Here is a 16,267-nt window from a genome sequence, read left to right as displayed (position 1 = left end):
TTTAAAACCAAAAGGCGTACAAATATGCTACCCCTTTTTCCCACCTACAATTTATTATCTTTTGCCTTTTGCCAAAGAACAAGTTAAAGTATAAAACATATAAAGTCAACTTTTAAAAGACAAAATACACCATCTAATTAAAGAAATAAAAGGTTTCATTTAACATATATGCAACAAAACAATATTTAAAAAAAAGTTAAAATAATAAAATGAGAAGTGGTCTTGATTTGATGTATAAAACAAACACAATAAAAGCAAAAACAAAACTGTTAATGAGTAATTTTAAGGTGGTGTGGTGTGTTGTGCCGTGGTACGAGGTGGGTGTTGTTGGTGGCTCACAATTATCCATCCAACCACCACTCTCATTGTCACTGTCATCTCTCTCTATTTCTTGATTAATATTATCGTGGGGGTTTAACAGGGTTTCCCATTTCATGTATTATCATTATTGTTATTGTTATACATATTATATATAACATTTACCTATTCAAGCTCTTAATTATTCATCATCCATGGAGAAAGTCAATACTGATACAGAAGGTGTTGGTAACATATCTGTGGATCTTCCAGCTTCCCTGGTTTACAAGGTATCTTTAAATATTAAAACACACACACACAGAGTAATTATTATCATACAATCTTGTTTTCTTCTGAAATTTATAATTTTGACTCAAAAAGATAGTACCTTTATATGTAAATTATGGAGTGAATTATGGTTAGTGATTGAATTATATGATCTGGGATTTTTTTTCTTAAACTTTTTGCAAAATTACCCTAGAAATGGAATTATATGATATGTGGTTGATTTTAATTTATGGGTTTTTTTTCTGATTTTCTGCAAAATTAATGTAAAGATTTTATTTTTTTTAAAAAATATTGGTTTATGATCATGAAAATTTGTGTTGTTGCAAGTTTTATGTTTCTTGGAAATTGGGTTTTTGTTGTTTTAGGATTTATCAAAAAGTAATCTTTAAAGGCAGCATCTTTTTGTTATTTTCTTTGTGTTCTTGATGCTGTTAAATACTTGGTTTTTCTGGAAACACCAAAAAAATCATAACTTTTATGGTTAAGCCATGAATTTTTTGTCAAGAAACACAAGCTTATGCAGTTGACTTTTGACTGTCAAAAACGCAATTCTCTTCGGTTTTCATATTCCAAATTCATCTGATTATTGGCATATATTCAGGACTGAGAAACAAGTGAAATAAGTGAAGTAACCACAACAACCGAAATAACCGAAGTCAACACTACCAGTCAACACTCAAAGCCACAACACCTGGTCTTGGAGATACCAGAAAGAACATTCGATAGGCTAAACACGCCGTTAACACCACAACAAACTCCAAAACGAGTAAATTTTTCGCCTTTACCTAGCCCGACATACGTTTATCCCAAATTTAATGAATCGTCATCAAGTCCCTTATCGACCAGAGGCAAACCATCCATCAAAAGCCTAATTCCAAGATTAAGTTTCAAGTTTAAAAACCGAAATGCAGAGATCGAAAAGGCTGCAATCTTAGCCCTTGGTGGCTCACCATCAGATATTAAAAGTAATGCTAAAATGTCTAGAACATTATCTTTTACAAAGCTATTTTCATCCAAATCAAAAAGAACATCATCGTTACCGGTTACTCCTATCGCTCATTCGATTCCCGAGTCGGTGCATGGAAGAAACACCATTGAAGTAAGTACATCACTTCAACTTTTATTAGTTAATAATAAGTTAGTTATATGTTTTAAATTTTAATAATATTAATTTGTTACAGAAAGGTTGGATCCAACGGCCCATGTATCATTCACATTCCGTTCCTGATTTGATTAAAGACGTAAACATAAATCAGATAGAGACTTTCGGTGGTATGTTTAGTGTAACACCCCGACCAAAGGCGGATTATACATCGGGGCGCCACATATTGTTTCATTACTCGTGACACTATTGGGTGTCAATATTTAATAAATACATTCATTCGCGCACGCGCAGAGTAAACACAGATAACATAAATCATCATAAATCAATATATTATAAATCATAATATTCGAACAGCAAAAACTTGTCTTGATACATTTTAATCTAGGTCCAAAATAAAGAAAACTTCCTACGTGTCCACAAGCTCCAAAACAGCTACTGCAAACCTGAACATGTGTTAAAATAAACGTCAAACACTTGCGTGTTGGTGAGAAATCAAGTTTAATACAATACATAGATAACAATAAATCTGCGCGCAACACGTGTAAGTCTGGTGTTTAACAAGGGTGCAATCAGATTGTGATCAAGCCTAAATAGATCATAGCTCATAGTTCATAGTTCAATCCGTGCTCCCAATTGAGCACAAAAACGAGAAAACATCTGTGCAAGTGTAAACAAAGAAAAACCGTAAACGATAGGTCTCCCGTGTTCATCTAATGGATCCATGAAAACTTCGGAATAGGCCGAACAAAGCGGTTAATGATACACACATACAAATAAACAGCCAAGTAAACGTCCTCAACACATGGGATACTGCGCGACTAAAGTTCATAAACAAGTTTAAGACTCTAAGTTTGTACGAACACATGAACATCCCAAAACATTAAAAGCAAAAAGGGATTAGGTACGAGATTACTCACTTGATAAACGATGCGGTGTAAGATAAAGCAAGAACCAACTTTAAACAAGCACAAGTTAACCTATAAATAAGATTATTGTTTTAATGATTTGTTTTAAGTCTTGATATAAGTTAGCATAATTAATAAGTAAATTATTATATATAATATATATATTACCGGAAAAGCAGGACAGAACAGGGAGGAAGACGGAGGCAGAGAGGGAGGCGGCAGAGAGAGCAAGGAGAACAGGAGAGATTAAGTGCTTGTGTGTGTAGTGTTAGGAAAAATAATACTATTATTTATAGGGAAACCCTAGGAGACACAATCCCTAGAAAAGGGGAAAAGATCTCAAAAAGCAAAAGATTCCAAAAGCAAAAGATATCAAAAGATATGGCAGCAGGGAAAAAGAGAAAATGGCTGACAGGGATCAGTAAAAAGGCATGGGCGGATCAGATAAAGGTACTGGTCAAAGCATGGAAAAAGCAGATTTCCAAAGATAATGTCAGTCACTTTTTCTGCCAACCAATGGGGTTGGTGCGCATGCTGCGCCAAAAGTGGCTTTTCAGACATAAAGCAGATTAGGTCAACAGCACAAAAGATAAGACAACACAAAAGCAAACGGCTAGATTCAACAGAAGAAAACTCAAAAGGGTTTAGCGCGAGAAGGCTCGAGCGCGAAGGCAGACACAGAAGGTCAAGAGAGCGCGAGCGCGAAGGCAGACAGAACCAACCTTAACTCGTCGCGGAAAGAACTACATTTCTAAGCGCGCCGCGGGAAGAATCACATTTCTTAGCGCGCCGCGGGAGGAACTAAAATTCCTAGCGCGCCGCGGGAAGAACTATAATTCTTCGCGCGTCGAGGGATGAACTACGATTCTTAGCGCGCTGCGAGAAGAACTACAAATCCTTAGCGCGACGCGGGAAGAACTACCGTTCTTAGCGCGCTGCGAGAAGAATTACAATTCTTAGCGCGCTGCGAGAAGAGTTCGTCTCGCGTATCGCTGTAACAGGTGGTCTTCACGCAGGATTCCTTGTAAGGGGTCTGGCGCGTGGAGCTGCGCAGACAACCTTAGGCGGGAAGGAACAAAGGACAAGCAAAGAGTTAGAAGAAAAAGAGGGAAACAAGGCGTAAGGGCGGGACGGCGACAAGAGGGAAAAGAAGGCGGAAAGAGAGAAGGAAGAGGGACGGGACGGCGGAAAGAAAGAGAGAGAGAGGCGGGAAGGAAAATATATTATTATTAAAAGTAAAGTATAAGTATAAATAAATATTAAATCATAAAAGAAAGAGATCGGATAAGGGAAACGGGTACCTGGGTCGGGTCGGATCGGGGCAGATGTCACAGTCTCCCCTACTTTAAGAAATTTCGTCCCGAAATTTATCTCGAAGTAGGTTGCGCAGAGAACATGTGCGGGTACTTGATCTTCATTTGATCTTCCCTTTCCCATGTAAACTCGGCTCCGCGCTTGGACTCCCAGCGAACTTTAACAATAGGGATACGACTGCGCTTGGTTTGCTTAACCTCGCGATCCATAATCTCAACAGGCTTCTCAACGAAATGCATAGATTCATCAACTTGAACTTCATCAAGTGGAATGTGAAGGTTCTCGTCAGCTAAACACTTCTTGAGATTGGATACATGGAACGTTGGATGCACATTACTGAGCGCGGGCGGCAGGTCAAGTCTGTAGGCAACTTTTCCTACGCGCGCGAGAATCTTAAATGGTCCAACATATCGAGGAGCAAGCTTACCTTTCTTCCCAAAGCGGACAACACCCTTCCAGGGCGACACTTTGAGGAGGACAAGATCACCAACTTGAAATTCGAGAGGCTTCCGCCTACGATCTGCGTAACTCTTCTGTCGGCTTCTGGCAGTCAGCAGATGATCACGGATCTTGGCGATTTTATCGGTTGTCTCTTGAACAAGTTCGGGTCCTGTGATTTGAACTTCTCCCACTTCGCTCCAACAAATCGGGGAGCGGCACTTACGACCGTAAAGTGCTTCAAATGGGGCCATACCGATACTGGAATGATAGCTGTTATTATAAGAGAACTCAATCAAAGGCAGGTGTGAATCCCAATTACCTCCAAAATCAAGAACACAAGATCGGAGCATATCCTCAAGAGTTTGAATAGTTCGCTCAGACTGACCGTCAGTCTGAGGATGATATGCCGTACTCATGTCCAAGCGAGTTCCTAGCGCAGATTGGAGAGATTTCCAAAAGCGAGATATAAAACGGCCATCGCGATCGGATATGATGCTCAAAGGAGTACCATGGCGGCAGACAATTTCCTTGACATAAAGCTGCGCGAGTTGCTCAACACGGTAGTTTTCACGAATGGGCAGAAAGTGAGCAGACTTAGTCAAACGATCCACTATTACCCAAATGCTATCATGTTTGCTAGCTGTCAAAGGTAACTTGGTAATAAAGTCCATCGCTATACTTTCCCATTTCCACGTAGGAATTTCTGGTTGTTCGAGCAAACCAGATGGGCGTTGGTGTTCAGCTTTTACCTTAGAGCAAGTCAGGCATCTAGCTACAAACACAGCAATATCCTTTTTCATACCGGGCCACCAATAAGTAATGCGCAAATCCTTGTACATCTTATCAGCGCCAGGATGAACGGAATACCGAGATTTATGCGCTTCACTCAGGATATCAGCGCGAAGATTCTCATCACAGGGAATCCAGATGCGATTAAGATAGCAGAGAATTCCACTCAGATTAGGGACAAAGTGCGCTTCCGCGCCACACGCTAACTCGGCGCGAAGGTTACCATTACTGATGGATGCGCGCTGCGCGTCACGAATACGCGATTCAAGGTTGCTTTGGATCGGCGCGAAGTGAAGCTGCGTGCGCGGCAAAATACAGTTAAGCTGGCTGGGTTTTCGGCTGAGCGCATCGGCTACCACATTAGCCTTACCAGGATGATACCGGATCTCACAATCGTAATCGCTGATGAGTTCGTTCCACCGGCGTTGCCTCATGTTAAGTTCCTTCTGATCAAAGATATGCTGAAGGCTTTTATGGTCAGTGTAGAGGATACACTTAGTACCATAAAGGTAGTGTCTCCAGATCTTCAAGGCAAAAACAACTGCACCAAGTTCGAGGTCGTGAGTTGTATAATTCTTTTCGTGAACCTTAAGTTGACTTGATGCGTAAGCGATAACCTTGCCTCGTTGCATAAGAACACAACCGAGACCTTGGTTAGAGGCATCGCAGTACACGACAAAATCATCATTACCCTCAGGTAGCGCAAGGACAGGAGCTTCACACAACAAACGCTTGAGCGTTAGAAAGGCTTCTTCTTGCTTCAAGCCCCAAATATACGGTTTACCTTTGTGCGTTAGAGCTGTTAAAGGCAATGCGATCTTTGAGAAGTTCGAAATGAAGCGCCGGTAATAACCAGCTAAGCCCAGAAAGGAACGGATCTCAGAAGGAGTGGTCGGCGTAATCCAGTTCTTGATTGCTTCAATTTTGGATGGGTCGACATGAATACCCATCTTGTTCACAACATGGCCAAGAAACTGTACTTCATCAGACCAGAATTCACACTTGGAGAGCTTGGCAAAGAGCTGCTCGGTTCTAAGCTTTTGCAACACCAACCGAAGATGTTGCTCATGCTCGGCCTTGGTCTTAGAATAAATCAGAACGTCATCGATAAACACAATCACGAATTTATCCAAGAAAGGCCTACACACCCGATTCATTAGATCCATGAAAACGGCGGGTGCGTTGGTTAAACCGAAGGACATGACCAAGAATTCAAAATGGCCATAACGAGTTCGAAAAGCAGTCTTCGGAACATCTTCATCGCGAATGCGCAACTGGTGATAGCCAGAGCGGAGATCAATCTTCGAGAAACAAGAGGCACCTTGGAGTTGATCAAAGAGGTCGTCAATACGCGGTAAGGGATACCGGTTTTTAATGGTGAGTTTGTTCAACTCGCGGTAATCAATACACATGCGAAACGATCCATCTTTCTTTTTAACGAACAACACCGGAGCACCCCAGGGCGAAGAGCTAGGGCGAATGAATCCTTTAGCAGTCAACTCTTGAAGTTGGCTTGCCAATTCTTGCATTTCAGCGGGTGCAAGACGATAAGGAGATTTAGCTACGGGGGAAGCACCAGGGACAAGATCAATACGGAACCCGACTTCACGAGCGGGAGGGATACCAGGAAGATCATCAGGAAAAACTTCAGGAAAATCACGCACAACAGGGATATCGCGAAGCTTCTTTTCTTCAGCAGGTTTAACCACATGAGCTAAGAATGCAATACACCTTTTTCGCATGAGTCTTCGGGCTTCGGCGCAAGACATAAGCTTAAGACCGCGGGAGGGTTTTTCGCCGTAGATGTGAAGATCACCATTTTCTCGAGGAATGCGAATCAACTTCTTGGCGCAAATAACTTCGGCGCGATTATGCGTAAGCCAGTCCATACCAATAATAACATCAAAGCTCCCAAGAGGCATGGGGATGAGGTCGATCAGAAAATCGTCTTCGTTAAGGTTAAGTGTGCAATTTTTAATCACAGAGTTAATTAAAACAGTTTCGCCATTAGCCAATTCAACTGAAAAATTCTCTTTTAAATCGTTGCGCGGTCGCGCAAGCTTCTGCTCGAAGGCGCGAGAGATAAAACTTCGATCGGCGCCAGTATCAAAAAGTACAGAAGCATAAAATCCGTTAAGCAAAAATGTACCATTAACTACGTCATTATTCGCTTGCGCTTGGTGCGCGGTTATGTTAAAAGCTCGTCCGCGCGTTACTTGGTTCGAAATCTGGTTCACCGGATTCGCTTGTGTGATTTGCACTTGTAGTCTCGGGCACGCGTTCCGGAAATGACTGGGATCACCGCAGTTATAGCACGACCTGGGTCGTGGGTTTTGGTAGGTTGGTTGTGGGTTCTGCGGGTAGACTGGTGGTGTTTGCGCAATTGGGTTGGCGGGAGGGACTCTACAGTATTCGGCAGAGTGACCAACGCGGCCACATCGGTTGCATTGTCGACACGGGGTTTGGGTTGGGTGGTGAAGTCTACAGGTTGGGCAAAAGGGTTGATTTCCTGTGTAAGGTTTCTTAAGTGGCGGGGCAGGGAGTGCGGGGTTGGTTAAGGCATAGTTATGGACTACAGGAGGTGTTGGGTAGGTTGACAGTGGGTTAGGCGCGTAAACTGGAGGTTGATAAATGGGTTGCTGGACAATGGGCGAGTTGGTAAGCGCATAGGCTTTGCGCCTGCGCTTGAGGTTGTTACGGTTTGAGGGTTCTGGTTTGGTTTCTGTTGGTTCAGGGGCAGTCTTGGTGGGTTTGGTTTTCTCAGCTCCCCGCAGGAACAGGGTTCCTGCTCTGACATGGTTGTCGCTGAGCACAGCGGCCAACTCAATGGCGTCAGAGAGGGTTACTGGGTTTCTGGCCCATACAGAATCTTGAATTTCCATGGGGAGACCCCCAAGGAATTTCTCTATGGCTCGGCGGGAAGGGGTAACAAGGTGAGGGACAAGCAGGCTTAGTTCATGGAAGCGCGTCGCGTACTCGCGCGCTTCACCGCTGTATTGCTTAAGATTCCAAAATTCCTCCTCCAGGCGCTTAACTTCGTTGGGAGGGCAGAATTCTCGCGTCAGAATTTCCTTGAATTCCTCCCAGAGCATGTTGGAAGCAGTTTCTGCGCCACGCGCATGAGCTACTCCATTCCACCATGTAAGCGCTCTAGATTCCAGGACACTGGAAGCATATAGGGTTCGTCTGTCTGAGGGGCATTGGGTGTGGAGGAAAGTGTTTTCTATTTTCTCAAGCCACTGGAGCATCACGGTGGCTCCTTCAAGACCTGTGAACTTTGGAGGGTTACCCGCGTTAAAGGACTTAATGTTGTAACCAGAGGTGTTGGTATTGTTTTGGCTCAAAGCTTGGGCTATTGCGGCGGCCATTTCCTGGGAACGTTGCAGCGAACGTCTGCGCGCGGCTTCTTTCTTCTTGAGATGGCGAGCTGATAGCGGAGGCATTCTATAAAAGTTTTAATTTTTGTTAATATCTTGGTTTTAGCGCAAAGTATAACCTCGAAAAGCTTGGTTTCGCGAAGTTAGTTACTGTCAAAAGTTAAAGTAAAATAAATGACCCTAAATGCAGACTTAATAAAGGTAACAATTTCGAATCAAGAATCGACAATTCATGTATCACCATGACTTTCCGAATTCCCAATTTAAAATATACGAGCAAACAAGTATTGGAGATTGACGATTCATGTATCACCATGACTTTTCAATCTTCAATATAAAATATACAAGAAAATGAGTATTGGAGGTTGACAATTCATGTATCACCATGACTTTTCAAGTCTCCAACCTCAGAACATAATCGTAAATGGAAATTGAAAATCAACTATTCATGTATCACCATGACTTTTCGGATTTTCAAACCCAACAAACGAATATGTAAGAAAAATCAATAAAAATCGAAATTCAACAAAAATCGAAATATCGCGGAATAAAACATAAAATCATATACTGCGCAAGCGCGAGCATATTCATAAATAACGAGTAAATAACAATAAGCGCGCAAACATGAGATTTCTCTCATGCGCGAGAAGGGACTCTTAGGTATTCTAGGCCGTTACGTCTAACCACCTATCCTAAAGTCAACGAGCTCTGATACCAATCTGTAACACCCCGACCAAAGGCGGATTATACATCGGGGCGCCACATATTGTTTCATTACTCGTGACACTATTGGGTGTCAATATTTAATAAATACATTCATTCGCGCACGCGCAGAGTAAACACAGATAACATAAATCATCATAAATCAATATATTATAAATCATAATATTCGAACAGCAAAAACTTGTCTTGATACATTTTAATCTAGGTCCAAAATAAAGAAAACTTCCTACGTGTCCACAAGCTCCAAAACAGCTACTGCAAACCTGAACATGTGTTAAAATAAACGTCAAACACTTGCGTGTTGGTGAGAAATCAAGTTTAATACAATACATAGATAACAATAAATCTGCGCGCAACACGTGTAAGTCTGGTGTTTAACAAGGGTGCAATCAGATTGTGATCAAGCCTAAATAGATCATAGCTCATAGTTCATAGTTCAATCCGTGCTCCCAATTGAGCACAAAAACGAGAAAACATCTGTGCAAGTGTAAACAAAGAAAAACCGTAAACGATAGGTCTCCCGTGTTCATCTAATGGATCCATGAAAACTTCGGAATAGGCCGAACAAAGCGGTTAATGATACACACATACAAATAAACAGCCAAGTAAACGTCCTCAACACATGGGATACTGCGCGACTAAAGTTCATAAACAAGTTTAAGACTCTAAGTTTGTACGAACACATGAACATCCCAAAACATTAAAAGCAAAAAGGGATTAGGTACGAGATTACTCACTTGATAAACGATGCGGTGTAAGATAAAGCAAGAACCAACTTTAAACAAGCACAAGTTAACCTATAAATAAGATTATTGTTTTAATGATTTGTTTTAAGTCTTGATATAAGTTAGCATAATTAATAAGTAAATTATTATATATAATATATATATTACCGGAAAAGCAGGACAGAACAGGGAGGAAGACGGAGGCAGAGAGGGAGGCGGCAGAGAGAGCAAGGAGAACAGGAGAGATTAAGTGCTTGTGTGTGTAGTGTTAGGAAAAATAATACTATTATTTATAGGGAAACCCTAGGAGACACAATCCCTAGAAAAGGGGAAAAGATCTCAAAAAGCAAAAGATTCCAAAAGCAAAAGATATCAAAAGATATGGCAGCAGGGAAAAAGAGAAAATGGCTGACAGGGATCAGTAAAAAGGCATGGGCGGATCAGATAAAGGTACTGGTCAAAGCATGGAAAAAGCAGATTTCCAAAGATAATGTCAGTCACTTTTTCTGCCAACCAATGGGGTTGGTGCGCATGCTGCGCCAAATGTGGCTTTTCAGACATAAAGCAGATTAGGTCAACAGCACAAAAGATAAGACAACACAAAAGCAAACGGCTAGATTCAACAGAAGAAAACTCAAAAGGGTTTAGCGCGAGAAGGCTCGAGCGCGAAGGCAGACACAGAAGGTCAAGAGAGCGCGAGCGCGAAGGCAGACAGAACCAACCTTAACTCGTCGCGGAAAGAACTACATTTCTAAGCGCGCCGCGGGAAGAATCACATTTCTTAGCGCGCCGCGGGAGGAACTAAAATTCCTAGCGCGCCGCGGGAAGAACTATAATTCTTCGCGCGTCGAGGGATGAACTACGATTCTTAGCGCGCTGCGAGAAGAACTACAAATCCTTAGCGCGTCGCGGGAAGAACTACCGTTCTTAGCGCGCTGCGAGAAGAATTACAATTCTTAGCGCGCTGCGAGAAGAGTTCGTCTCGCGTATCGCTGTAACAGGTGGTCTTCACGCAGGATTCCTTGTAAGGGGTCTGGCGCGTGGAGCTGCGCAGACAACCTTAGGCGGGAAGGAACAAAGGACAAGCAAAGAGTTAGAAGAAAAAGAGGGAAACAAGGCGTAAGGGCGGGACGGCGACAAGAGGGAAAAGAAGGCGGAAAGAGAGAAGGAAGAGGGACGGGACGGCGGAAAGAAAGAGAGAGAGAGGCGGGAAGGAAAATATATTATTATTAAAAGTAAAGTATAAGTATAAATAAATATTAAATCATAAAAGAAAGAGATCGGATAAGGGAAACGGGTACCTGGGTCGGGTCGGATCGGGGCAGATGTCACAGTCTCCCCTACTTTAAGAAATTTCGTCCCGAAATTTATCTCGAAGTAGGTTGCGCAGAGAACAGGTGCGGGTACTTGATCTTCATTTGATCTTCCCTTTCCCATGTAAACTCGGCTCCGCGCTTGGACTCCCAGCGAACTTTAACAATAGGGATACGACTGCGCTTGGTTTGCTTAACCTCGCGATCCATAATCTCAACAGGCTTCTCAACGAAATGCATAGATTCATCAACTTGAACTTCATCAAGTGGAATGTGAAGGTTCTCGTCAGCTAAACACTTCTTGAGATTGGATACATGGAACGTTGGATGCACATTACTGAGCGCGGGCGGCAGGTCAAGTCTGTAGGCAACTTTTCCTACGCGCGCGAGAATCTTAAATGGTCCAACATATCGAGGAGCAAGCTTACCTTTCTTCCTAAAGCGGAGTGTGATGATACACTTAAATTGGAGTGTGATTGTAAAGGAGAGTTAGCCCTGGCCCACCAAGAATGTGCCATAAAGTGGTTTAGCATTAAAGGTAACAAAACTTGTGAGGTTTGCAAGCAAGAAGTCAAGAATTTGCCGGTTACTCTTTTAAAAATTCAGAGGTCTCAAAGCCGAAGAAATGGAGCTATGCATCATTTAGACGGTCCTAGATACAGGTAACGTGTTTAACAGAAAACACATTTTATTCTTGTAGACTTGATCTTATTTATTATTGTTGTTGTTTTTGTGATCAAGGTATGGCAGGATATACCCGTTCTTGTGATCGTTAGCATGCTCGCATACTTTTGTTTCTTGGAGCAACTTTTGGTATGTCAAGAATGTTAAAAGTTTAAATCTTTTTAAAGTTTAGCAACATCACTTACGTTGTTTGTATGCGTGTGACAGGTGGATAAAATGGGTTCTGGTGCAATTGCAATATCTTTGCCTTTTTCTTGCATATTGGGTCTTCTTGCATCAATGACATCAACAACAATGGGTATCTTTTCATCCCAGTTTTGATAGCGATATTATTAATCTATTCTACCAATTATAGATTTGACCATTTTTCTTCAAATTTATGTTCAGTGAAGAGACGGTATGCGTGGATTTATGCAACCGTTCAGTTCGCTCTAGTGGTTGGTTTCGCGCATGTTTTCTATTCAAAGGTAAATGGTTAAAATTTTGATGTGAATTTTATCTTGAAATATGACATATAGTCATATAGTGTGTGTAACAGTCCATGTTTGACTTTGGAAGTCAAACTCACTGAAAACCGAGACTCTGCGTGAAAATTTTACAGCTTAATGTGACTGGGGTGCTATCAGTTTTGCTTGCAACCTTTGCTGGCTTCGGCGGTGCAATGTGCTTCACTTCGATTATTTATGAAATTTTGAAACTGAGGGACAATTGGCGAAACCAACATGGTGGGACCCCAGAAACAGAACGACAAGAGTCCTCAGAGGCTCGACAACAAGGAGGTTCAATAGAGGTAATTCAGCCACATCAACCTGCAGACTCCAGTCACAGACCCCAAACTGAATCTGATCTGCAAGGAGGTCAAACCCAAGAGGCGAGTCAACAATCCAGATCATAACGGGTATTGTGCGGTTTATTTGTTAAAACTCTTGTATCCATGGTTGCTTAGTTACGAGTTACAACCAAAACTAAGATTGTATAGAATCCTGTTAATGGTTTATGCTAATGAAATCTTGAGTTTTGGTCCAATGGAGTTTGTGATTTTGTACAGAGAGGAGGGCAATTTGGTCTTTTCTTGAATGTTAAAGATCATATTAAGTAATCGAAAGTTTAATTTCCTGCAACCGAAAGTTTAATTTCCCGATCAATGTAAGTATAGAACACATAAGTTACATGTGAAAACCGCCAAATCCACCGCCTGGAAAACCGCCAAATCCACCGCCCGGAAAACCATCTTCAAAATGAAATGTAAAACCACCACCACCACCACCACCAAAACCACCTGCACCAAAAGGGTTAAATCCACCACCACCCATATTCATGCCCCCTTCAATGTCTTCACCATGATCATATCTAGCACGCTTGTCATCATCTCCAAGGATCTGCAATCAACAGTAATCGGGTCAACGGTCAACCCAATAAAAGTCACCAGTTTGACTCAAAAGGGTTAAGAAAATACCTCATATGCAGCAGCTATTTCTCTGAATTTATTTTCTGCTTCTTCTCTATTATCCACATTTTTATCCGGGTGCCATTGCAAAGCTAGCTTTTTATAAGCTCGTTTTATCTCAGATATCGTTGAAGTCTTCGACACACCTAAAATCTTATACCAATCTTTCCGTTGACTTATTTTCAAAGCTTTCTCTGCCTTCATAAGTGACTCCCGAATGCTCATATCCTTTAAAAAAATGCCATTTCAATAATTACAAACACATATATACAACTTCCATTAATAATATAACCGAGTTTAAACTAAACAAACCCGAGGCGACTTTTCTGCAGCTGATTTAATATCTGCAACAGCTCCTTCCCAATCTTCAGTCAACAATTTGGCCTCACCCCTCTGAGAATAATGGATTCAAAAAGTTACATAAACATTCAAACTTCACCTTTTAATATTATGATTATGTGTGTCATTAACAAACCTGAACTAAAGCTTCGGTATGTTCTTCATCGATGGTGAGAACTTCTGTGCAAGCATTTATAGCATCTTTTCCACTACCAAGCCTAACCAAAAGCTTGCATAACCCGAGATGAAGATACATATTATGTGCCATGTGATCGGGGTCTAAAGCAAGGGCAGACTTGTAATCTTCCACTGCAACACGCAGTTTCCCCTTCTTTGCATTATCTTCCGCCTGCAAGAAAAGTCAAAGTTTGATTTCTAGACAAAAAGTCAAAGACTAGGAGACATACAAAATTCAATCGGTAGTTGGATTTACAAGTTTTTTCTTTTTGAGTAAATTCTTCCATGCAAAATATGCTTTCTTCAATTCACCGTGTTCTGGATCGAGGCGGAGCCCTTTCTGGTAATGCCTAGTAGCAACATCATGATCAGCTAAATAATAATAAGCACGCCCACGAAGCAGCAATGCATCTAAATTATCCTCATCTTCTTTAAGTATGAATCCCGCTTCTGCAGTCGCCTCTGCATAATCCTTAGCAGCTATTAATAACCTCACTTTTAGTATCTTAGCCTGCAGTTTAAACATAACATACAACATATAAATAGTTAGAAACATACAAAATATAAATAGTTAGAATGTGACATATAGTACCTGTGAGCATGCAGGAGAAAAAACAAGAACCACTTTATCTATATAATCCAAAGCTTTTATATAATCGCCCGAGTCAAAGAGGCTGCTGGCTGTATCTAAGCCACTTTGTGCTTGATGCAATTGAGAAAGCTCCTTTTCAACAACCGAGTTTCCCGGTTTCATTTCAAGAAACTTTTTGTAACTACTCTCAGCTTCCTCATATCTACATTAGCCAAAAACCGCCTGAATCATATAAGTTTCTAATTAGGAACTATCTGAACTGCTATATAACTAACTGAAAAGTTAAAACAGAACCTGCACAGTTCGCGAAGAACAGAAGCACGGCGCCAATGTGCTTCTGAAAGTGATGGATCCGCTTCTATGGCAGCATTAAGATCATTGATTGCTTCGCTATAATGTTTAACCTTTATACTATGTGAAACTCTTTGAAACAATTCAGTAGTATCACTGGATTTTCCATCTGTATGACCATTAACATACAAAAGAATGCAGTTTCAGTCAAAAGCTAAATAGTAATTTTTCAATGTTAACTAAAGTTTAAGACTAGAAAAACACCTAGAACCTAAACGCCTTAATATTTTTACTTTATAAACGTAATTAAAACCTTTAATCAGCTGAACTGCATTCCATTACACTTAGGCTTGTAAGCGAACCAAACAACTGGCTAATTGCTTGGCGGGAAGTTCGGTTATGTTCGTCCGTTTAATAAATGAACGAACATGAACAAACATTTTTTTCGATAAGCTTAACGAACAAGCACAAACAGAGACCGCGTCCGTTCAATTGTGTTCGTGAACGTTCGGTAATGTGTTTCTGAAGGTTTGTTGTTAACGTTCGTCTGGTTACATCCATTTATGTATGTCTGGTTACGTTTGTTTACATATATATGCTCGTTTATTAGAATTTTACTAATACTATTTTTATTTATTTATTTATTTATTTTTACTATTACCATCTTGATATAATTATGTTTATGACTATAATGTTAAGCTTTTTTTATTTTTTTATTATGTACTGTACTTACTGATTTTTTTGGTGATTTAGTGATTATTATTCTCAAATTAATATATGTTAGTTTGTTTTTGTTTACTTTCATTTTTGTCCAATAGCGTCCAGTTACGTCTGTTTGTGCCCGTGTCCGTTTACAACATTATTAAACGGACACGAACAAGCTCAATTCCTTAACGAACAAACACAGAAACGGAATTTCGTAGGGTAAAGTGTTCATGAACCGTCCGTTTGTCCGACAAAAGCTTAACGGATGAACATGAACAAGATCTCGTCCAGGCCGGTTCGTTACACTCGATTTGACAGCAAACAAAATCAAATTATCATTCCCCATAATACTTACTACATTAACATTAAAAATAAACCTAATAAGTTTCAGTCGGTCATGACGTACCTTGGGCAGAAACGAGGGGTTGAAGCAGAAGGAGTTGACAAGCAAAGACAAAGTTTAGTATGACCATAGTGTATACGAAGCCTCTCCATGCGACCACATCCATACCTGACCAGACTAGCTTCATCATCGTATTGTTGTCTGTCTGTTTGTTTGAACCTAGTACGCGGGGGATAATAAATAATTATGTACAGGATTTTGTGGGGGATTAAAGTGTCATTCCACGTGATTCTGCCCAATTACTGACTTACACGTGTACTTCATGTTGCAATCCATTGGCACAGCCTGCAGTAACGTCAGCTTAAAAAGCGTAACAAGTTTTAACTCTATTTGTTATATCAGTTGACTTATA

The 16,267-nt window shown here is 41.0% G+C and overlaps 1 protein-coding gene, 1 long non-coding RNA gene and 1 pseudogene across 3 annotated transcripts; 2 read left to right on the top strand and 1 right to left on the bottom strand.

Moving 5' to 3' along the window:
- The first annotated feature begins 282 nt into the window (after positions 1-282).
- On the top strand, positions 283-1,857 carry LOC143623415 (uncharacterized). Its single transcript, XR_013151890.1, has 3 exons — positions 283-587; positions 1,187-1,684; positions 1,767-1,857. It is a non-coding gene; the product is annotated as an uncharacterized LOC143623415 (long non-coding RNA).
- An 8,488-nt stretch (positions 1,858-10,345) lies between these two features.
- LOC143623422 (uncharacterized) lies at positions 10,346-13,136 on the top strand (annotated as a pseudogene). The gene is made up of 6 exons (XR_013151891.1): positions 10,346-10,385; positions 11,720-11,946; positions 12,019-12,090; positions 12,169-12,259; positions 12,349-12,428; positions 12,563-13,136. The product of XR_013151891.1 is annotated as an uncharacterized LOC143623422 (transcript).
- On the bottom strand, positions 13,021-16,188 carry LOC143623413 (dnaJ protein P58IPK homolog). Its single transcript, XM_077094329.1, has 8 exons — positions 15,919-16,188; positions 14,811-14,976; positions 14,517-14,718; positions 14,181-14,435; positions 13,884-14,096; positions 13,721-13,801; positions 13,418-13,636; positions 13,021-13,340 (listed from the first exon to the last, which is right to left on the bottom strand). Exons 1-8 carry the CDS (start codon positions 16,043-16,045, stop codon positions 13,128-13,130), a joined length of 1,476 nt encoding a protein of 491 aa, XP_076950444.1. The 5' UTR covers positions 16,046-16,188; the 3' UTR covers positions 13,021-13,127.
- Positions 16,189-16,267: the final 79 nt, after the last annotated feature.

The sequence above is a fragment of the Bidens hawaiensis genome, unplaced genomic scaffold (assembly GCF_021521415.1).
Source record: "Bidens hawaiensis isolate Kalapana, Puna unplaced genomic scaffold, B.hawaiensis_p1.1 tig00003462_1, whole genome shotgun sequence".
NCBI lineage: Eukaryota > Viridiplantae > Streptophyta > Magnoliopsida > Asterales > Asteraceae > Bidens > Bidens hawaiensis.
Note: the sequence above shows the minus strand (reverse complement) of the source record. Positions and strands in the feature narration are given on the sequence as shown.